The sequence below is a fragment of the Candoia aspera genome, chromosome 6, assembly GCF_035149785.1.
Source record: "Candoia aspera isolate rCanAsp1 chromosome 6, rCanAsp1.hap2, whole genome shotgun sequence".
Taxonomy (NCBI): domain Eukaryota; kingdom Metazoa; phylum Chordata; class Lepidosauria; order Squamata; family Boidae; genus Candoia; species Candoia aspera.
In genome coordinates this window covers 63,413,145-63,434,145 of record NC_086158.1, presented here as the reverse complement: position 1 = coordinate 63,434,145, position 21,001 = coordinate 63,413,145, and the positions used below count along the sequence as shown (strand labels likewise).

Genomic DNA, 21,001 nt, shown 5'->3' with positions numbered 1-21,001 from the left:
TATCAGAAGCTTCTGAAAACCCAACCCTAGACTTTCAGTTTTATTTGGTGCCCAAATGATGATTTATCAGAAACATAGCTTGAAACATCTGTCTGATATTAAAAATATCTAGTTCTTCTCAGAGTATTCTCAGACTGTGAAGTGAATCCCATCTATCTAGACTAGCATTTGGGCTGTTCAGTCATAATAGGCTTAATTGGGCTAAGATTTTGTCTGAGCTACATACTCTGCCTAGTTATTTTGATATATGTTCATCAATTCCAATTCCCAGACTTAGTCCCAAGGCCCAGACTTCCCACCACACTGCCTCTTCCTGGTTCCTACTGATAACTGCCTGTAATTCAATCTTAACACGGACTACTCGAAAGTCTTATCCATATCTCATCAGTCCCACAAGGTAGTTTTCGCATGATGAATGTGGCTGACCACAGCTACAGCTATAGCTATTCAGAAGCAATTCTTAAAATTATGAAAATCGAAGATGTGCTGATGCAGATCTCTGAAATCACTGGTTTCTATGGAAGGCCTGGTAGCCTGCAAGGCTCCTGATGTTGGGGACAAATACCTGAACAGGCATGGCAGAGTTACACAGTGCCAATCCTAGTTTTTCTATTAGCTCAACAAGGGAAGAAATAATTTTACATATATACACGATGACACAATACAAGTAACAAGATTAAAACTCTATGCTCAACCACATTAAAACCATGCTAGATTTACAATAAAAACAGATTCTTTTGAGCAGCTGATGGCATAGTTAAAAAATAAGACAGTATTACAGGAATAGCTTGCAGGATGTGAAATAAACAATTGGTTATAATGCAGCCACAGCTCCAGGATATTTTTCTTCTAGCACCAAAGAGCTAGTAGCTAATTTACTAATTACTGCAAGGACAACTAAGCACAAATCAAGATGATTAACACTGTCCCAATTGTGAAAGAACCGAGATGACTCTCTTGGCAGGTGTAATTGACAATTACCATGATGCATTTTAAATAGAAGATAGAAGGAGTAGATCATTCATAACTGCTTGATTGGGAAAATGGTGCCTTTTTATGAGACTCCAGAACAGGATTAAACCACAGGAAACTGTCAGGTAAGAAATGTTGACATCAAGGCTGTAGTTTTACCTTGGAGTAAGTGACAATGAACACAGTAATTAGGGACTGGATATTTTAATTATTATTTTGCTTTGCTGCTTTATTTATTTAAATCTTCAAAGTATATTTGGTAAACTTTCTTGGCGAAAATTAGTGCATTTTTTCCCCTTTTTCACCAGCCATTCTTTATTTCAGCTAGGGTATAACAAAAATGCCTATTTACAATAAAAGTAAGCAGTAACAGATTCGGCTTAGTTAGAAAGACATGAAGTGGCAACATTTATTAGGTAAACTTTTAAACTGCCAACTTCCAGAAGCCTTCAGACACTTTATAGCAATATTTAAATCCTTTATTAAAAAGCTCATCAAAAAAGAATGCTTTCAAGGCTTTCTTAAGGTCAGCACAATTGTTAATTACCATGTTTCTAATTGGAAGAATGTTACAGGCATCAGAGGCGGGGAGGGGGAAGGAACATTACACACATGACACCATCATACAAATGATGTGAATTACATACTGTATTTCATTCACACTATGATTTCATGACAAGACTGATGCACATATATTTGGCATCATTTGCATGATTATGTCATTGTGGCTTCTACTGAATGCCTATTGTACAGAGTTCAGGAAGGTTGATAACAAGGCCCAACCCTCATTCCCCTAGACTTCACTGCCAATCAAACCAGTGGCAAATGAAACCACCTCTCTTATGCTGACTTTAGTAAGCAGTGAGAAATTGACTTCCCAACAGATGGACCTTAAATAACCTCAACCCTTACAAGTTTAATGAATTATTATTATTAACTATTGAATGCACCTATATTTTTCATTGTGTCTAGAAACAAACTAACAGCTGAAATTATACACACACACACACACACACACTTAATACATGCAAGGAATGGCCCTGTTGGGTTATCCCAGAAACCAATCTGGCAGGCACATTCTATACAATCTGTGGTTTGCCAATTATATACAATGGCAGCCTTGCTACAAGACCACTCTAGTAGTTAAGCCTAGAGATTACTAGCATATGCTTAGTTGATAATTTTGATAATCAAAATTCTGTACACCCTAAGTAACACACCCTAAGTAACTATAATGAGATACCTAGCAAGGTATGTCACAAAACAATCAAATCTATTCAAATAAATTATTACAATTACTACTGTGTTCTCTGTAATCATGATTTTTCTATATCAATTACATACTTTCTAAAATAGGAAAATATAAATTTAAAAAAAGAATACTGAAGACTGAGTCTTATCTTAAAATACAGTATTATCTTGACTAATCCCCTGCTTTAGCCTTCCTTTTCTGCATTTAATACATATATTTCTGCTGTGATAGCTGCTACTCAATATTTGACTGAATTTGTTATACTTCACAACACAGGTTAAATACTTGGGCATACAGGAAAGAAAAGAGGTTAATAGGAAAAATTTGGGGTCATTCCTAACGAGCTCTTAGAGTTTGGAAACTATAAATGTTTGGAAATTGGCAACATAAAATACATGCACATAGGGATTATTATAACAAAGCATTAATTTTTTAACATGTCAACAATTTCCAATCCTTCCACTCATAGGAGGATCTTTATAGAGAAGTTTCCAAGACTATCCATACCTTCTCCATGAGGTTATTTCTCCCCCTCTTCCCACCCCAACTGTTTAAATTGTTTTACAATTCCAATTGGGCTACCTCTTTTTGCAATCCTGCCCTTGTAAGACTCTGCAGGCGTCTTATTCTAATATGGCCATCCAGCTGCTCCACCATGTCATGATGCCATAGATTTCCGCTCCCCTTCTAAAGAGTCCTGTTGAAAGTTGTGCTAACAGATGCCGTATACGGGCCAAACAACAGGATGTTGTAAACGTCCAACCGCTGTGGGCTTTTCAGATGTATATGCTAATAGGTATGCTATCAGCACACAGCTGTAAATGCAAATAACAGGTCTGAAGCAGGGTATTTTTATTGCTCTTTAACCACCTTCTGTATTGTAACTGAGCAACTCCTTACTGGTTCCAACATGAAAAGCAAATAGCTTACTTCATCTTGAGGCTGTGTAAACCAATCAGAGCAATAATGGCATAGAACAGAGGAGATGCTATGGCTGATTGGATCAAGGCTTTCAATTACAGATTCTTACTAGGATTCTTGTCAACTATCACAATAAAGTGCTCCATACAATTAACTGCTAGTAACAGCAAAGAATACAGAGTGTAGGCACACTTCATAACACATTATTAAAAGCTAACATAATCAACATATGTTTTAATAAAAATAAATAAAGATATCCTGTAGCAGCTTAGATACTAAAATTTATTTTCACATGTTACCTCCTTTGGAAGGTAATAAAACAATGAGCGAAATGGCAAACCTCTATTAGCATCAAGCAAAAAGAAAGCCCTTTTCATTTCGCTCAAATAAGTCAATATATGGTTACCACCAAAGTATTACATTCATGGCTAGTTAAGAAGATCAGATGTTTTAAAAAAACAACTGGGTTAATCTATGTAAGCTAGCCATAAACCAAACTTACCTAAAAAGAAAATTCAGCAGCTGAATTTGATTATTCTGACAACTGCATGCATCCTGTCAGGCTTTAAATTATGAAAAATATGTTCATATTAAAAAGAGTTTATCTAGACTTGTTTCATTATCTCTCTTGTAATCAACTATAAAGAGAAAAGCCTTATTTCAACTTCCACTTTGATTTCTCTTTCCAGCACAAACTACTACATTTTTGCATTTGCTTAAAAATCAACTATAATTTGATTTCTAAGAACACTCTCTTAACCATGTCCCAATAGGTTTACTGGAGCCTACTTCCATGGAAGCTTACTTAAATACAAAGCAAGCAGAAAAAGTAAGAAAGGAAAGCTTTTAATGTCATAGGGTCTTTTTCTAATTAAAAAAATGTTTTCTTTATAATGGGCTTTAAGCAGGTAAACAAGCTACTGCTGAATAATATGCCAGTTACACATTTTAATTAACAACACTTATAGAGAGATTTTGCTTTTACATGGCTCTTTTATTAAAAAGCTGTTATGAAGCAGAAGGAAAAATCTCACATGGACTCATGTATGTATATATGAACACAGTATTTGTCATCTCAGTGCTAAGAAAGAGGTTAAGATGAATGACTTTTGCTAACATACATTTACAATATATATAACTGTTACAGAACTCAACAGACACTTTTTTGATACAAAGCTTATTGACAGTGATGCTTTCAATGCAAAGATAGTGAAATGCTGACACTAGGCATTTTTAACAAAATTAATCAGACATAAACCTAAGAGAGATATAACAAAACTTCCCAGTGTGGGCAGCTGAACAAGCTCCATTAATGATAATCATCTTTTCTGATTTAAATCTTCCAGACAATTGGCAAAGAATCAATACTGAGATGTCTTTGAACAAATTTCAGCTCCAATTCTATCAATGCAGACTTAGCCCAAATCTATTACATTGTTTAGTGATTGAACTTCCGGGGACCAATAATTAATTAGCATGTCAAAGCAGACTTTGAAGATGCAATACTGTATATTCCTCTCTTCTTCCCTTGGGTCAAATAAGTGTATAAGCCAAATTAATTGTTAAATATTAATCCCAAATAATGAATTAGGACTGGCTGGTTGCCAAAACTCCAATATCTTGCATTCACCTCAAACTCTGGTAACATTTCAATCAACATAGCTTATACTACTTTAAGTTACATTTCAATTTAAGTTATCTGTAAAGTATAACTTAATATCTTAGTATCTGTACTTGTAAGATATAGTATATACAGTATCAAATAATATAATATCTATAATTATAAAATGTAGTATATACAGCGTCAAACACTAAGCAATATTTTGTACCCAAAAATATTGAAAAGAAAAAAGGAAAAATCAAAGAAATATAATGCAAACAAAAAGACTCCTAAATCCTCTTAAAATGCTAAAACAGACATTCTGGTTTAGATAACTTACATTTGTCCAGTATTAGCAGAGTATAATGGATATAATATATGGTTGCAAAGGCAAATAGTAAGAACTTAAAATCTGTCAAAAAAGAGCAAACATCAGTGTTCTTGATGCAATTCATGACTGTTCAACAACAGTTGCATTTCAGTGATAGAACAGGAATAAATTGTGCTTTCCAATTAAAAAAAAGTCAGTACTCCATTCATGGATAAGAACATTTGGGGAGGAAAAACAGTATTTTATCATGTGGACAGCCAGCACAATATGACTCCCATAATCATTAGGCAGCATTGTTTGGGGGCTGATGATGGGAGTTTTAGCCAATGTATCCAGAGGGCATCCGCTTAAGTAAAAGCTATCACTGTATAAGAAAGCAGAAGAAAAACTATGCTTGTTATTCTTTCCAACCCATCAGATGTTGGGAAAAAATTGTGTAAAGGAGGACTCCATCTACCTGTCAGCATAATAACTCTGAAAATTGAACAGGACAGGATCAAATTTGGTGTGGTAAGAGGCCAAAAAAAGAAAAAGTCAGGTTTTAAAATGGCCTGAATCTGGCCAGGATCTGAGAAGAAAAAGATTTCCCCCAAATTCCTTCAATGCATCCCTACAGGAGAGGCCAAAAGAGGAGTCGGTTCAGAATATTGCTGACTCCTTCATTCTAAGCCTCCCCATCATATGGGCAGAGCAAAGAAGAAATGCCCATCTTTTCTTTCCTTGTGCACATGCATGCGTGCACACACAAAATTACCTAGGGAAAAAAATTCAGGTACAATGTTCATTGTTAATAAAAGGGTTGAGAAGAATTCCAAAAAAACAATTCATGTTTTCCCTACCTTATTTTACTCAAAACCAAGTCCCACTGTGTAAATGGGCATAGAATTGCAATGTTAATCAGAACAAGATCTGCCAGGATCCATATGGACAGCAACAATAATATCACATTAAACTGATTAAACTTGCAGGTCTTGCAATCTCTATGGTATATGCTTTGGCATATAGCAGAAAATGCATAATTTATCTTAAAAAATCAGGGAGAGATGCATACACACAGAACCTGCCTTTAGCTAGAGGCATTATCTAAAAGAAATGTTAAATATCTCTGCATTATCTTCTTTGCCACTTGGCACAAAAGCATATACTGTATTTATTATTTGGGTATTTAAGAGCAAATTCAGTCCCAGTGAAGAGAACAAGGGGTATTCCCAAGTTAAGCATATGCAGGATTCCAGACTAATTTTTAAAAATGTAATTATCATTTGTTGGGGGGGTGTATTACTATCTTTTGTTACTGTGAGCCGCCAAGAGTCTGTTTTGACTACAGCAGGACATAAATCTGATTAATAAAATAAATAAAAGCACTCCATAAAATCATAGTAAATGTCATTCCGCCAGGTCAAGGTATCAAAGAACACCATAATGAAGGCTTAACTGCAGGGGAGAAAAAATAATGACTGTATTCACACATTATACTATGGTTAAGTCTGGTTTTAAAGTGTTGTGTAAATCATCTGCATAAGTGGTCTGGAGTCCACGGTTTGCAGCTTGGCGCTGTATGTGAATCTAGCCTTGGATTAAAAGCAGCTGGTGGCTGAGCTCGCACCCCAGGATAACCCATGGTTTATTTAACTACAGTTACAGATCGGTATCTGCAACTGGTCGTATTAGTTGCACAAGCCACAGAAATAAACACACAGGCCCTTTCTTGAAGCCCGGAGCGGAGGAACGACTTCTCCCAGGAAGTCCACCCAATCCGGCGGGATATAAAGAGAGCACCACGAGCAGGATCTGCTCCGTCGGTAGCGGGAAGGAGCTTTTTGCAAGACAAAAAGCCTCACAGCCAGTTGCTGCAGGCCTCCCACTTACTTTTTTACAGCTTCTATAGATCCAAGAATGGGAACTCCGCCTCCGTCGCCTCCACTATCGTAAAGCACCCCGCTAATATCTAACAGCAGTCCCTCTACGCCCGCCAAGGTTTCACCCCCACCAGCCATAACGGAGAATAAGCCCCGCCCCCAGCTCAGTAAGAGCCTGCTTATGGAGACACCCCCCCGCGAAACCTGCGAAGGCCCCTGGGAAATGTAGTTGGCGCTCAACCCGGGCGATTCCTGCGGCTGCCACGCCAGGGAAGTTAATGGTTGGCTTCTCACTAGACCTACGAGGAGCTGTAGCGAAGTGAGGGGCCGCCCGAAAGACTAGCACCCCGGGTTCTGTGGAGGAGTCTCGGCAACGCGCCTTTGGGGACATATTCATCTTCTTCGCTCCTCCGGACAGCTCAGGTCTCCCCGCGGGACCTTTCTTCTGGGGAAGCCTGAGCCCCGGCGATGCCCCTGGCGCTCTGCCTGCGCACCGCTGCAGAGAGGAGAGGGCGGAGCGCTACCTCCAGGTGCGGGGCTTCTTCCCGCAAGGCGCAGCAGCTTCATCCCGTCGGGCGCTCCCCTTTGGGCGGCCGACCGCAAGCGAGCCGAAGCCCTCCGTCTTCCTTGGCCGGAGCGGTGGCGGCCCGGCTGCTTCTCTGGGCTCCTCCGGCGCCCGTTCCTGCTCATCGGCCAAAGAGACAGACCAGCAATGGATTGGAAGAGAGGTCAAGGCGCTACTCCTTACCGGCCAAGAGGTCCAGGATGTGGTGCCGCTGGGGCAAAGAACAAGAAGGAGCCTTATCCAGAGCCAACGAGGAGAAAATAATAGCTTTAGGTTCAGTGTGCTAAACCACAGTTTGCCATAACCATGGTTTGTTGAGTAAGCTATGATGACGGCTCATGAAAATGCTAGGCCTTAAACATGCTTTACAGTGACAGTATGGCCTGTGTAATGTGTGGACCCAGTTTCTGCCTAAAGTAAGACTGGTCCATTCCTCACAACTAACTGTTCTGTCCTACCTGCTGGGCTAGTGAAAGTGAGAAATATACTTTCTTAACCTATCCGACGTAAAGTGCCAGCAACTGTTCTATATCTGTACTCAGCAGCATCTGCAATAAACCCCAATTACAACATGTGGGCAATGACCTCATGACACAAATGTCACTCTTATGTACTTGTGAGATTTTGGCAATCTTGTATGATCTTTGATTTTGCAAATATTGCAAGCCCACTTAGGTGCAATTACCTTGCTGACTAGGTTTTGTATCATGCTAAGCAGTCTGTTAACCATGATTTATTGAATAAACCATAAACCATTCTGAGCCATAAATCATAGTTTATAAAACTGCATTGGCTAGGTCAAACAAATTGCAATATAGTGTAATGTTACACAGTATGTAAGCCCCTTACTTTGGCTGGGTTCACTTGTCACATAAAATCAAACTTAAGTACAAGAAGGTATCCAAACAGAATCAATCAAGCCTATGTGTCCTTGCCCTGAAGTAAGCTCTGCCATATCGGGGGAGTTACTTTCCTATAACTATGCATAAGATTGTGGTCTTAATTAGGCTACAGGTTGGATTTTCTCAACTGATACAGCATCAGACTTCCACTTATACAAATAACTTAATACCTAATTAATTTGTCACAAAGAACGAAGTAGAGTGATCCATATCTTTTACAGCTACAGGAGAGATTTAATCATGTATGTTCAAACTTAGATGATAATGGGGATTTTTTTTCACTGTCTTGGTACAGCGCAGATGCTTATTTATTATTAAAGCAATCACCGTCATGCTGCAATTTGAAAATATGTAAGTGGCAGCGTTGGAATTATAACCTGCTTTAAAAAAAGCCAAGGAGTCTTTGAATCATTGACTTGCTCAGTGCTCCAAGTCACTTCTTCTTAAAGATAGTATCTAAATGGTAAAATTCATTATATAGACTGTGAAATGGATCAGGTTATTTAAAACAACACCACTAATGGTACAATATCTCAGCTGTCCACACTGATACGGGACATTGTCTTGGATAGTGTTATCAGTTCAGGACACCCGCTATGAATATTGATCCAGAGCTTGTAAGAGCCATCACTTGCCGTCAGGACAGGTCAGGGTTGAAACCTACCTAGCATCAAAGCAATTTAAACAGCACTCCAGTAGAATGTTAATGTCTGCCTGAGCTGAAAAACAAAACGATCCAAGTGTGCGCCAGTATGTGCCTGCATGCTGGTGATTTGACTATATTTAATGAAGCCCCTTAGCCCAAAACTAATACTATAAAAATTCCATGTGTTATACTGTATTAAAAACTAATCAACAACTATCATATATTCACTTGAACATATTATGTGATGAAGATATTGCCATACTTTTCTTTTTCACAATAATGTACTATATATACTGGGATAGGTACTATTTTGAAAGAAAGAATCCAGACAAATGGATATGTGGTTATTTTTAAACGAACATAATTTTGTAGAAACAGTGAAATACAGAGAGAATTAGGTATATTTGGTGCCTGAAGTTTTATGGAATCATACATAAGATAAAATTGGGGTGTATAGATAACTTTTGTACCTGTGTTACCCAGTTTTTCTGATTATTATTCCTATTTAGACCAATTTTCCGAACTGTTCACCTTGCATGACAAAGTTAGATTTTTTTTTCACTTCCTTCCAATTGGTATCCCCAAATATATACTTTCTCTGCAATTCTACATGAGTTTAATCAAAATCCAATTTGATTAAATGGGTCATATTCTCAGATAAGTATGTACAGCTTTTATCCCTAGATTTGGCCATAATAAAAGCATGATTATATGTGCCCCTAGCAATAATTCATTTCAATGGGACCTATTGCCATGTAAGGTACTTCTCAAGATGAGTAATAGTGGCAGAATCTACCTCCGGGAGAAGATTAAGATGTACTGCCAGATAAATAATGGCTTGTGTGATTATTCCCATACAGGCAATATTTATGTCATCTCCTGAAATCATTCATCAGTGAATCATGCTATCTTACCTATTGCCCATTGAGGTACGGGGTGTGTCTTAATTAAATTAGGCTGATTTTTTTTCTCCTGCCCTTCTCGTCTTTCATTACAGTTATTTGCCTTTATTTTTTATTTACAATATACTTCATGCATTTCCTCCTGCATTTCTTTTGCCTGTTGTAGGAGATGCCACATAATGATTATTGTTCATTATTTTACATTTCTTTCTAAAGATACAATTTCTTGTATTGCAAGGAGCAAAAAAAAAAAAGAAGGAAGGAAAAGAAGGGAAAAAAGAATACATCAAGGATTTACAAAATATCAAAATTACATAAGCATTTACAAATTGTTAAAAGGAAAAAAAACATTAAATTGTTGTTACAAATAAATTCAAATTGGAACAAATATAAACATCAGTTTGGCACTTTAAGTATTAATGTTAGAATTGAATCAGAAATTTGCATATTGTTGGTTTAAACATATAGCAGTTAAGTAAAGGGGTTCTGCAGGAAGATCCAAAAGGCAAGGTGGCGGTTGCTTGCGCACCATCAAAGCCCTGGCCCTTTTTAATGTTCATTGCTTCCTCTTGCAGATGCCCCTGCTTAAGAAGTATGATAAAGTAAACAAAATGGAGTGATTGTATCAGTAAATGCATTCATGTATCAGCAAAGCAGACAACCAAAATGTTTGGTCTTCACTGGGATAGAATTTCCTGCCTCTTGAAAGTGAAATATTTCATTTACTTTTTAAGCAAAATCATTTCCTGCTGTACTACTAACACTGAGATAATAATTAGGCAAACCTCTTAGAACATTAATTTCAATGGCATTAGACTTATATTACCACACACACAATCAGTCTGAAATAAAACAAGGGCAGATGCCCTAATCCAGTGTGTTTGATCAGGGTTTACTGAATAAATACTATTAGCTAGGGTTGCACAGTGGTAAGTTCACATGTCATATTAGCCATGCTTTCTTTCATTCATTGTTTGTTAGTCATATTGGTTAGGTTCACACCATAACCCTAAGCAATTCTAAGGGTGGGCCACCTATGGCCTCCTGATATGACAGAACTACAGCTTTCAGCATCCCTCTTCATCAGCCATATTGGCTAAGGCTGCTGAAAGTTGTAGATTAGTCATACCTGCAAGGTACCTACAGGTTGTTCAACACTACCAGACCATGATTTGCAAGCCACAATGGCTGGGTTCACACTACGCATTAAGGAAAAACCTAATAAACCATATTAAAGCTTATTAAGTGTGTAAACCAATCACAGAATTACACAAAGGGGAGAGAAAGAACATGGGGAAAAATTGTGATAAAAAAGGATAGATAGTTAAGGAAGCTAAATACATAATGTCATAAATCTGATCCTAATGGATTTAATGCAGTAATACAAAATGTATGTATAATAGCAGTGATTAGAGAATTTAGCAACTGGTTTCTAGATTATCTGAAGTAGGCCAGCTAAGATTATCAACTCTCAGTACTTTATCAGTAACAACTACACTGTTAAATTATATTGTGAAACTAAGAAACCTGAGCAGGGGATGTTTTCAGGAATAGTTTTTCAGGTGGAAGGACTGTGATTTCAATTTAGTACTGATATTCAGAAGAAATTCTTGGGCCCATAATTTTAAAAACAAGATCTCTTTTTCACTGGGCTCCACTCAGTGGATCTCATCATTCTATTAAAAAAAAAACAGTACCACAAGCAGATGTTTTCCCATTCTTATCTTATGGGGATCAGAGGCTAGATTCTTTGAAAGTAAAACATCAGAATATGTAGGGGGCATCTGTACAATTTGGGATGCTAATTTACACAATAATAGGAATGGATGTGGCATACTCTTTTGAGAGGCCAGCCACTCCTGCCTCTCCCCCCATCAACATCTGCTAAATTTTTCGGAGTTTCGCCTCTGATATCTGCAGTGCTCCCTAAAGTGTCCAGAATATGTAACAAGATGCCATTCATGAGATCCTGTGGGCAAAAAAAGAATTCAGTACACTGAACTCTGTTGCTTTGTGTCTTCCACCTTTTCACCAAACCTACCAAAGATATTTGGTGATTTGGATGTGAAAGTGTGTTCTAAAATCTCCACAATTTGTAATTGCAGAGGATGTTACAAAACACGACCATAAGGTTGAAAAAAGTGGGAACATTCAGAACATTTATCAATTATAATCAAAGCAGCGTGACTATAATGGATCATATTTAGCTAACTCAGGAGCTGCAGAAGATTTCTTCAGTTACCACAAGTTTGTCATGTTTCTGTAGATACTTACCATGCTCTAATAATGGTACAAAATGTCCTAAATAAAACATTGTTTTTCAGATTAGAATGTTTGGATAAGATCCAGGGTAACAAAGGAGAGGAGAGATTTTAGCTGGATTCACACACTGTGCAATGCCAGAACCAACAAACCATGTTACAGCTTGAGGAGGGGAGAATTCAAGGAATGCCCCCCTCCCTTAAATGGCTCATCAGCTGGGGACTGATAGGCCTAAAGCTTCACTTTGGTAATTTTCTCCTCCTAAATCCATTCTATACCTGCTAACAATGCTAATGGCCGATCCATTCATTGTCCCTTGGCGAAGGAGAGAAGAGAGGTTATTGGCCTCCCAGTGCTATTTTTGGATGGAACATTTAAGTTTTGAAAACCTTCTAATTTACCTTTTGAAAAATGACCAAGCACAAGCTGCAGTACCACATTATAAGGTAAATTGGTTTGTAGACAAGGGGCAGGCCTCTAACCTTTTGGAAAACCAAGAGGAAAATTGACTCTAAATAAATCTTCACTATCAACAATAGGATATGTCGCTCATTTCAACTTCAGCTCCATTAAACTCAGCATCATTTAACATGGAATAGATAACTGAAGAAAGTGGATGTACCACTTACTATATAGAATAATGGCCAACAGATTTATTTATTTATTTTATTAAACACATTTATATGGCCGCCCAACTTACACACAGTGACTCTGAGCAGCTTACAGATATTTATTTATCAAACAAATATTTATTTCCTTGACTCTTTCTTTTCAAGGACTAGTTAGAATATTACTTTTTTTCTTTTTGCTTTGCAGATCGAAATACATATCTTGCACTGATTTTAATGTTTATATTTCTGAGTCTTTGAACCTTTTAAAGATGAATTTATTCTAAAACTTGCCTTATTCTCTTTCTTTTTCCACTTTGGGATGGACAATCTTTTCATGGCTTTTGAAAAACCACTTAATGGTTTTTCAAAAGGAAAATGAGAAGTCAGGGGATGTGAAAGGTTAAACCAGAATTCTGTGTATCTATGTGTGTTTTCCTTTTAGGAGGAACCAGCCCTTTTCTTTTTTAAAAAGCCTTAGTCTTATGCTACAGTTAGTGTGGGTGTATTTCCTGCCTCAAAATGATAGAAAACTAAAATTTGACAATACATTCAGGGAGAGCAGGTACCCAGAAGTTGTAAAAGATTTAGGTGCTGCAGATTGTCCATCCCTTCTATACAAGGATTTTTAAAAATAGAGATTTGAATATGTGCATTGGAAAAACCAGTATTTCCCAGAAGTATTAGAAAAGAGGAGCAAGATATTTTAGCTAATACCTCTTTCCCAGATGATACTAGTAAACTACTCTTTAAAAATAAATCAGGGATTGTAAATGCTTTTAACACAGAGAATGTGCTGCAGTGTTTTTATTTTAATCCAGTTGAGAAGAAACAGCAGTTGAATTTATTGGCTATAAATATATGCAGGTTTTAGGATGCTGCAATCCTGTACACATTTATTCTATGAAGTAAGTTCCATAGAATTCAGTGAAACACTAAATTCTATGGGACTTACTTCATAGAATACATGTGTAGACATGTATAGGACATGCACTTCCCTAAAAGACCACAAGTACCTCACTTCTCCTAATGGAGGCTGTGATATGTACAACTGGTACTGGTTTAAATGTGATACAAAAATGCTTTTTGAAATGCTCCTGCAAGATAACTTAGGCATGGAAATGTGGTATAGGAAACAGCTTTCCAGAATCAAGTTCTGTCACGCTGTATTCAGACCTTCAGCTGTAAAAACATCATATAGGGCTGGTCTGCATGTGCATGTTTACTACTCTTTGACAGCACGTTAGGTACAAGCCACAAACAGACCATTTTTTCCTGGCCTCACATCACTTCAAAGATTACAGTGGAAGCAGACCTAACATTCACCTGCAACTGACAAACCTTTATTAAAATATATTCACGGATGTGTGATCTTTTTTTTAAATCTTGTTATAGAGTTTCAGTGTGCAGGTACTTCTACCATCCCTTTGAAAAGTCAGTTTAGAGTCTCAAACCGCACACTGACACAGGCCCCTTAAAAATGATACAACCTGGACTTTCCAGTGTGTTACTTAGCTAAAAAAAGTGTTTCCCTATTATATGTTGCCTACCTAAAAAGAAAGTGTTTTTTTTAAAAATAATTTTGGAATAGTATAGTCTACCAATCTTACTGGTATCATTCTGAGGGAAAAGAGTGGCTATTACTCTTCTAGCCGAAGGACACATTTGTACAGATGTTTCCAGTGTTCCAATGCTGCTGCCGGTGAAATGATGGTAGTAATTGGCTGGGTTCACACATTGTTCTAAGCCGTAAATTTAGTCACTATGATTTACTTGCTGGCTTAACGCATCATGCTAAGCCGCCAACAAGAAAATCAGCTGATGGTGTAATGTAACATGTAAATTAGCAGTTATCTGATCTTTGTCTCTTTTTTGTTAGGAAGAAAAACAGGTGAAAAAAACAAGAGGGGAAGGCAAGGTTGTGTGGACCCCGGTGAACAAGGCAAAGCAAACCACATGAAAAAGCCTCATCTGGAAGCATCCTAGGCCTCACAGCCTGAACTTCTGTATGTTAATTTTGGAGCAACTGATTTCAGTGGGACTTAGAATGCAAGTCCTCTCAGAAATGGGTGCTCTCGGTTTCAGTATAGCACTGCAGCTTCTGGGTACATAATAATCTGAATAATGGGAGAGACAGATGATATATTAAGTTATTTCATCTCGTGACTAAGTGAATTCACATAATAGCCATAATGCTGGGTGCACCCACCTACCCCCAAATCATCAGCCTAATGGTTTTCACAAAACATCCATTTTTAGCTCTGATAGCATTTTCTTGCCCATTTTACAGGTTAAATTCTGCAAGGGCTACGATATTCTTAGAAGCCAAAGAACTCAAAGACTTTGCCTTTGTTTACAGCCAACAGTAGCTAGCTCAGGTTAGAAGCCTCCATCACTCCTGCTTCTGTTGCATCACAGAGAAAGAAATTGAGGACTCTTGAAAGAAAACTTAACAGTTTGGGCTGGAATTTTACACAGCCTACCTGGGAAGATACATTGCTGAATTCAGCTGGATTTAGTTCCCCTAGAGGTTTGCACCATATTTTATTATATACTTTTTGCTGTCATTTCACACTGGGGGGGGGGGTAGTTGCGGTCTGTCCCCAATAACCTGTGTGCTTTTCTCCACGAGCTTGGGCAGACAAGCGAAATAATAATAATAATAACGACAACAATAACACCTATTACTATTAGAGCAACGGAGTTCGGCAGGCAGCCCCTTTCCCCTGTCCAGGCTGGACCCTCCTTCTCCGCCCCTTCGCCTCCCCCTCCCTCCCCCGCGCTAGAGACTCCCCTTCTTCCTAGACGAGCATCTCCCAAGTCCAGGCTCGCTCGCCTCATCCGAAGGCGACCTCCGCCTCTTATGGACAGCCTCCCCCGGGAATCCAGCCGCGCGTCTCCCAACCAGCGGAGCTGGCTCTTTCCCGGCCCGCTCATTTGCGGCGTGTCCTGGGCCACGGCAGACTTCCTCGGAGCTCGGAGGGGGAATGCCGGACTGTCCGGACAGCGGGGCCAAAGGGCCCCCCCTCCATTCGAAAATCTCCTTCTCCATCCTCGACATCTTGGATCCGCAGAAATTCAACAGGAAAAGCCATTCGGCGGCTGGGAGACGGGAGAACGCGCCGCCGGCGGGGGGAGACCGAGGGAAAAGTTTGGGAAGAGTTGAACCGGAATCCGAGCGCCGGAGGAGCGAGCTGGAGGCAGCGCAGGGTAGGCGCCGCGTTCCTCTGCTCCGAGGGATCCGTGGGCTTCCTCCCTTCCCCCCTCCCCCCCTCCCTCCTTCTCCCTCCCCACCCGGAGTTCGTTCATCCCTGGCAGGCATTCAGCGGGGCTTCCAAATAGCCACTGAACATCCAAGGCTAGCAGCCAGAACCTAAAGGGCGAAACCTTTCGTGGCCAGGGGTTTTGAGGGGCGGTCGCCTTCCTCCCTCGATCGCTTCATGACAGCGTGACCCGCGGGGGTGGAGGGGGGGGGGCGATCCCACGATGGCGACTGCTGCCGCCGGAGATAGGAGCCGGCCGTATGCTGGATGCTGTAGGAGCGCGGGCAGCTGCCTCGTCCCTTCTCAGCCGCACTTTGGGAACGGCAAGTTGCTCTGCGTATTCAGTTCCTTGGATCAGACCACCGCCTTCTCCAGCCTGGCGCCCCCAATTGCCTAGGACTACGAATCCCATCTTCGCAGCCAACGGGGCTGACTAGGGGTGTTGGGAACTGAAGGAGGCCGCCCGGTTGGGGAAGCCTGAGGCAGAAGTACATGTGGTACTTGCTTGCCTTAATCGGATGAGTCTGTAAGAAAATATAAGCAGGGCTTGGATGAAACTGGATGAAGAAAAGGCGTGGGGGGCGGGAGACTGGAAGCGGTGATAAGCGGGGCAGCTCTGCAGCGAATAGCAGCACGTCAGGCGGCAATTCAGCAGGAGAGACTTTTTGATGGCACTATGGATTTCCTCCCGATGGGCAGCGACTGAACTTTAGGTGGGGGAGAAAACCCCCCTGTAATAAATAAATAAGAACTGGTCAATCTCAATGGCTATTTTTTAAAGGGGGCATGTTTATGTTTTGCTCGCCAGCTCGGGCACCATCCCTTTCATTCAAAGCAGATTCCGAGACGGAGCGTGGCGCTGGAAAGCACCTCCTCTCGGAGGCCAAAGGCCTCGTTCTTCCGCTCTGCCCTGCCTTGCCCTGCTCCGCTTCGCGCCCCCGGCCCGGTCTACTTTGCTGAGTTGGGCTGCTGCTGAGCGCCCAGCCTAATCCGCCGCTAATAAGGTCTCTCGCCCCGCCCTACGGAGCAGAGCCCTTTCCTGCATCTCGAGGAACGGGACAGCCAGGCCCGGAGCCGAGGCGCGTTCTCCTTTAACAGATTGCGGGGGACAGGCGAGCAGCGAGCTGGTTCGCAAGCGCTGAGGCTGCCTCCGGCTGAGCTCTCAGCGACCCCCGGTCTGGTAGGCAAAGGCGACTCTCGGAGGCTGATTGGCACCGGGACGCGCTCGGCAAAGGACAAGCCAGATAATTGTTCCTGTGGTCTCCCCACAAGAGGATGCCTTCGCTCCCCCTTGATCGATATCCTATTACCGACTCCCGCGTATCTCCTTCCCACAGCTTGCAGGTACCAACTTCAAATCGCTTTCCCGACCCGCTCTGATCCTCATATTGTTCGATTAAAACTTAACTTTAATAGATGACATCTATCGATCCTCCCCTTCACAAATCTGAAACTCTATTAGTTCGGTGAAGAAAAAGGAGATAGAAAAGAAGGGCAGGGGCAAAGAAGGAAGATTCACTTCTTCTTGCAAGGGGGAAAAAAAACCCCAACTCAACATCTTTACTCAGTTTTTAAAACATTTTAAAAGTCAATACTTAAAAATGGTTAGAAGTTCTATCTGCTCCCACTTTCCCCAAATTAGCTTCCTTGGTTCTCTGAAGGATAATTCTGTTTGGAAGAGACTACCTAGAATTTCAGAATTATCGATGGGATGGTAAGTTTGCCTTAGAAAAATAACACTCCTTTATTCAGATTCAGATACACCCCTCCAAAAAAGTTGCTTTACATTTCATACAATTAACAAATTAGGTTTATACAACTGAATTGAAGTAGGCAATACAAGGATTCAAGTCAGTCTACAAGTCCCTCCCCTCCCATAAAATAAATAGTTTGAGAAAAGTATTGGGATGAACTGAATTGTGTGTATTTTACTTTCAGATTTCAGTCACATTGCTGCAGGATGTGTGTGTCTGTGTCTGTGTGATGGGGGGGTGTCAAACAATGCAGGGAGGTGCAGGGAGTCGAGTTACTGGAATCTCTCTGCCCCCTCCTCCTTTTTCTAAATATGGGAACTGGCCCAGTCTTGAGTTTGCTCTGCATATGCTCAGAAGCATTGGTTGAGCTGTGCATAATTCATGTTGACTCTACAGGTTGATGCCGCTTCCTCCCCCCCCCCTCCTCCCTGCATATGTTCCAGGACTTCTGAGCCCTAGGAAAGGACTCTGATCAGCTTCTAAAGATATATTGGAATATATTCATTTTATGAAATTTCAGATTTGTTGCTTATCCCCCCATATTTCTCTACTTGTACCTGATTCTCCCTGTTTTGTATAATCTTTCAACAAATATAATAAGGAAAGGAAAGGCTCCCACTTAAAGCATATGTTGTACTTGTATATATTTATGTATCTATGTATGTATGCATGCACTTCCATTTGGAGGGAATCAGCTTCCAGAGCAGTGTTTCTCAGCCTCAGCCACTTTAAGATGTGTGGACTTCCAACTCCCAGAATTCCCCAGCCAGCAAGCAAGCTGGCTGGGGAATTCTGGGAGTTGAAGTCCACACATCTTAAAGTGGCTGAGGCTGAGACACATTGTTCTAGAGAGAAAACAATAGTTAGGCAGGTCAGGCCTGATCAAGGGCTCCACATGTTCAGGCCTGGTAGCCAGTCTCCTGACATCATCCTCACTGATGCCATTTTACGTTTTGTAGATGTAAACAGCAGTGGAGAAAGTGGTGCAGCCATCCTGCAAGCATCAGAAGAAGAGGAGCCAGGCCAGCAGAGAAACCCCCTCACAACGGGGGGGAGATCTGCTTCTCTCCACTCCCTCAGCTTCCCTCCCTCCTCCTCTTCTGATCTAGATGAACCCAGCTCCCCAAGATTGTCCAAACGGCGCCGAGCAGAACCCAACTGTGCCAAGCCTCGGCGGGCCAGGACAGCCTTTACCTATGAGCAACTTGTGGCTCTGGAGAACAAGTTCAGGGCAACCCGATACCTGTCGGTGTGTGAGCGCCTCAATTTAGCTCTGTCGCTCAGCCTGACTGAGACACAGGTCAAAATCTGGTTTCAGAACCGAAGGACAAAGTGGAAGAAACAAAACCCTGGGATTGATGGCCTGGTGCAACCAGGAAACAACCATGCTGTGACCCCAGTGGCAGGGGGCAGCAGTCCTAGCCCGCCAGGGCCCAGCTCCTTGGCCTACCAGACTTTCCCATCTTATGCATCAGCCAATCTTCTCTTTCCAGCAGCAGCCTCCCTTCCCATCGTGGCAGGAGCGGGGGCCTTCCCTTCCTTCCTTCGCCCTGCGTATCTCTCTCCATTTTATAACCCTCACCTCTAAAAGGATCAGAACCTGGATCAGCCTTCCTCAATTTGATGGCCTACAGGAATGGCTGAGGATGACGGGAGTAGAAGTTGAAACAACTAGAAGGGGAAGTCTGCCTCAGATTGTGATTTCTCTACATCTTACCTAAGATCATGTCTTCTAATACACTATCCTGATGATGCAACCATTACCTAGTTCTAGGTACTTTGAGCCTCATGATGGGAAAACATTAAAAGAGGGGTCCTCAAATCTTCCCCCACCTTTTCTTGAGAAAACACAGTTTGAGTTCAAACACAGTTTGAATCTGTGAAATCCTTTTGGAAGCAGAATGACTTAATGCAGGAGTATGGATTTATTAAAAATGGAACCAGAGCTGCTATATACAGTATAGTATTTGGTATTTATATGACTGATGATCCCTAATCCATCAAGTATGAAAGAAGACAGAGATCTTGTGGATTTAACAGTCAGAAAGAGGGTCACATGCTGGTTCGCTTCCTGTAATCTAAAGTCCTGTGATGCTCTGAACCACTGTACCTCTGTTCCCACCTGTGTAAAATGTGCTAGATGCTGAAGCAGGCTGTTTTTCTAGGGGCCGATGCTGCATGACTTTGCTCTGACTTTGAACTCACTCCAAAAAGAAGTACAGGATATGTGTAATAGTGGAATATGCAAAATGTAGATTGGAAATGAAGATGATATTTTAATAAAGTGTGTATTGTACTATACTCTCTTATATTTTGAAGCAGCTGTTCTCATGTGGTGGGATAAAGGCAGTCTAAATCTCAAGTAAAGTGTAATTAAAATGAGTTAAAACTGGGCAACCCTCTGCAGATTAATTCACAAAATAAGTCTGGCTTTCAGACAATACACCAATTCATGGTTTACTGAAGTATCCCAATTGCCTGAATTTGCACAGCATGCAAACAAGCCAACCTCATTTTAAACTAATGTGCTGTGTGGACACAGCCATTATAATCTATAAACCTTGCAGTTTGCACTGTAAAGTGACTGTATTTACACACTGCACTAAGTGAAAATGCTTTAATTTGGTTTGGGCTGATTATCATTTGTGATCTTAACATTGTAGTTAATAAGACATATTTTATAGTTTAATGTTATATACTTACCCAACTAGCCAAACTCTGGCTAAAAATCATGGCTTAGTGCAATGTGTAAACCCAACCATGGTCACAACTAAGTGAAGGCTATGTCCTAGTGTGATTATCTGAGAATACTATGGGTTTGTTCTTTGTTATAATTCTAAAGATACTGATTTGCTCGCATATTGTACCAAGCCAAAGATTGCTTTTACAATAAATTATTGAATAAGGCACCCTGGCTGAGTTCATGCAAGATACAGTAAAGCATCGTTTACAAAACACGGTTACAGAGTTAAGCCAAAGCCAGACAAACCATATTATGACTTAATGCAGGGCTTTACGAAGTGGCTCATGGCCATAGGAGATAGCAAACAACTTTGAGGGGAGCCACAATTTTTTGAGGGTGTGTGCAGTTCAAACTGGAGCACTGTCAAAACTTGCTCCAATTTTGTTGGGGCAAACTGGATTGCACAGGCAAAGTAGGAAGC

General features: G+C 40.6%; 2 protein-coding genes across 7 annotated transcripts in view; one reads left to right on the top strand and one right to left on the bottom strand.

The window, feature by feature from the left end:
• Positions 1-7,086, bottom strand: part of LHPP (phospholysine phosphohistidine inorganic pyrophosphate phosphatase) — a 171,368-nt gene extending 164,282 nt beyond the window's left edge. For all 6 annotated transcript variants that reach the window (XM_063307315.1, XM_063307320.1, XM_063307318.1 and 3 more), the window contains exon 1: positions 6,946-7,086. In XM_063307315.1, coding sequence (XP_063163385.1) covers positions 6,946-7,073 — 128 coding nt within the window. In that variant the 5' untranslated portion in view covers positions 7,074-7,086. The remainder of the gene's footprint in view (positions 1-6,945) is intronic.
• Positions 7,087-15,632: 8,546 nt separating this feature from the next.
• On the top strand, positions 15,633-20,121 carry NKX1-2 (NK1 homeobox 2). The gene is made up of 2 exons (XM_063306153.1): positions 15,633-16,030; positions 18,797-20,121. The coding sequence occupies exons 1-2, from the start codon at positions 15,808-15,810 to the stop codon at positions 19,423-19,425; spliced, it is 852 nt and encodes a 283-aa protein (XP_063162223.1). The 5' UTR covers positions 15,633-15,807; the 3' UTR covers positions 19,426-20,121.
• Positions 20,122-21,001: the final 880 nt, after the last annotated feature.

What these genes read in the sequence shown, in the direction of transcription:
- NKX1-2 (XM_063306153.1), top strand. Translation starts at nt 15,808, where the DNA reads ATGCCGGACTGTCCGGACAGCGGGGCCAAAGGGCCCCCCCTCCATTCG. An exon ending in CGAGCTGGAGGCAGCGCAGG is followed by an intron (nt 16,031 to 18,796) that starts GTAGGCGCCGCG and finishes TACGTTTTGTAG; the next exon opens with ATGTAAACAGCAGTGGAGAA.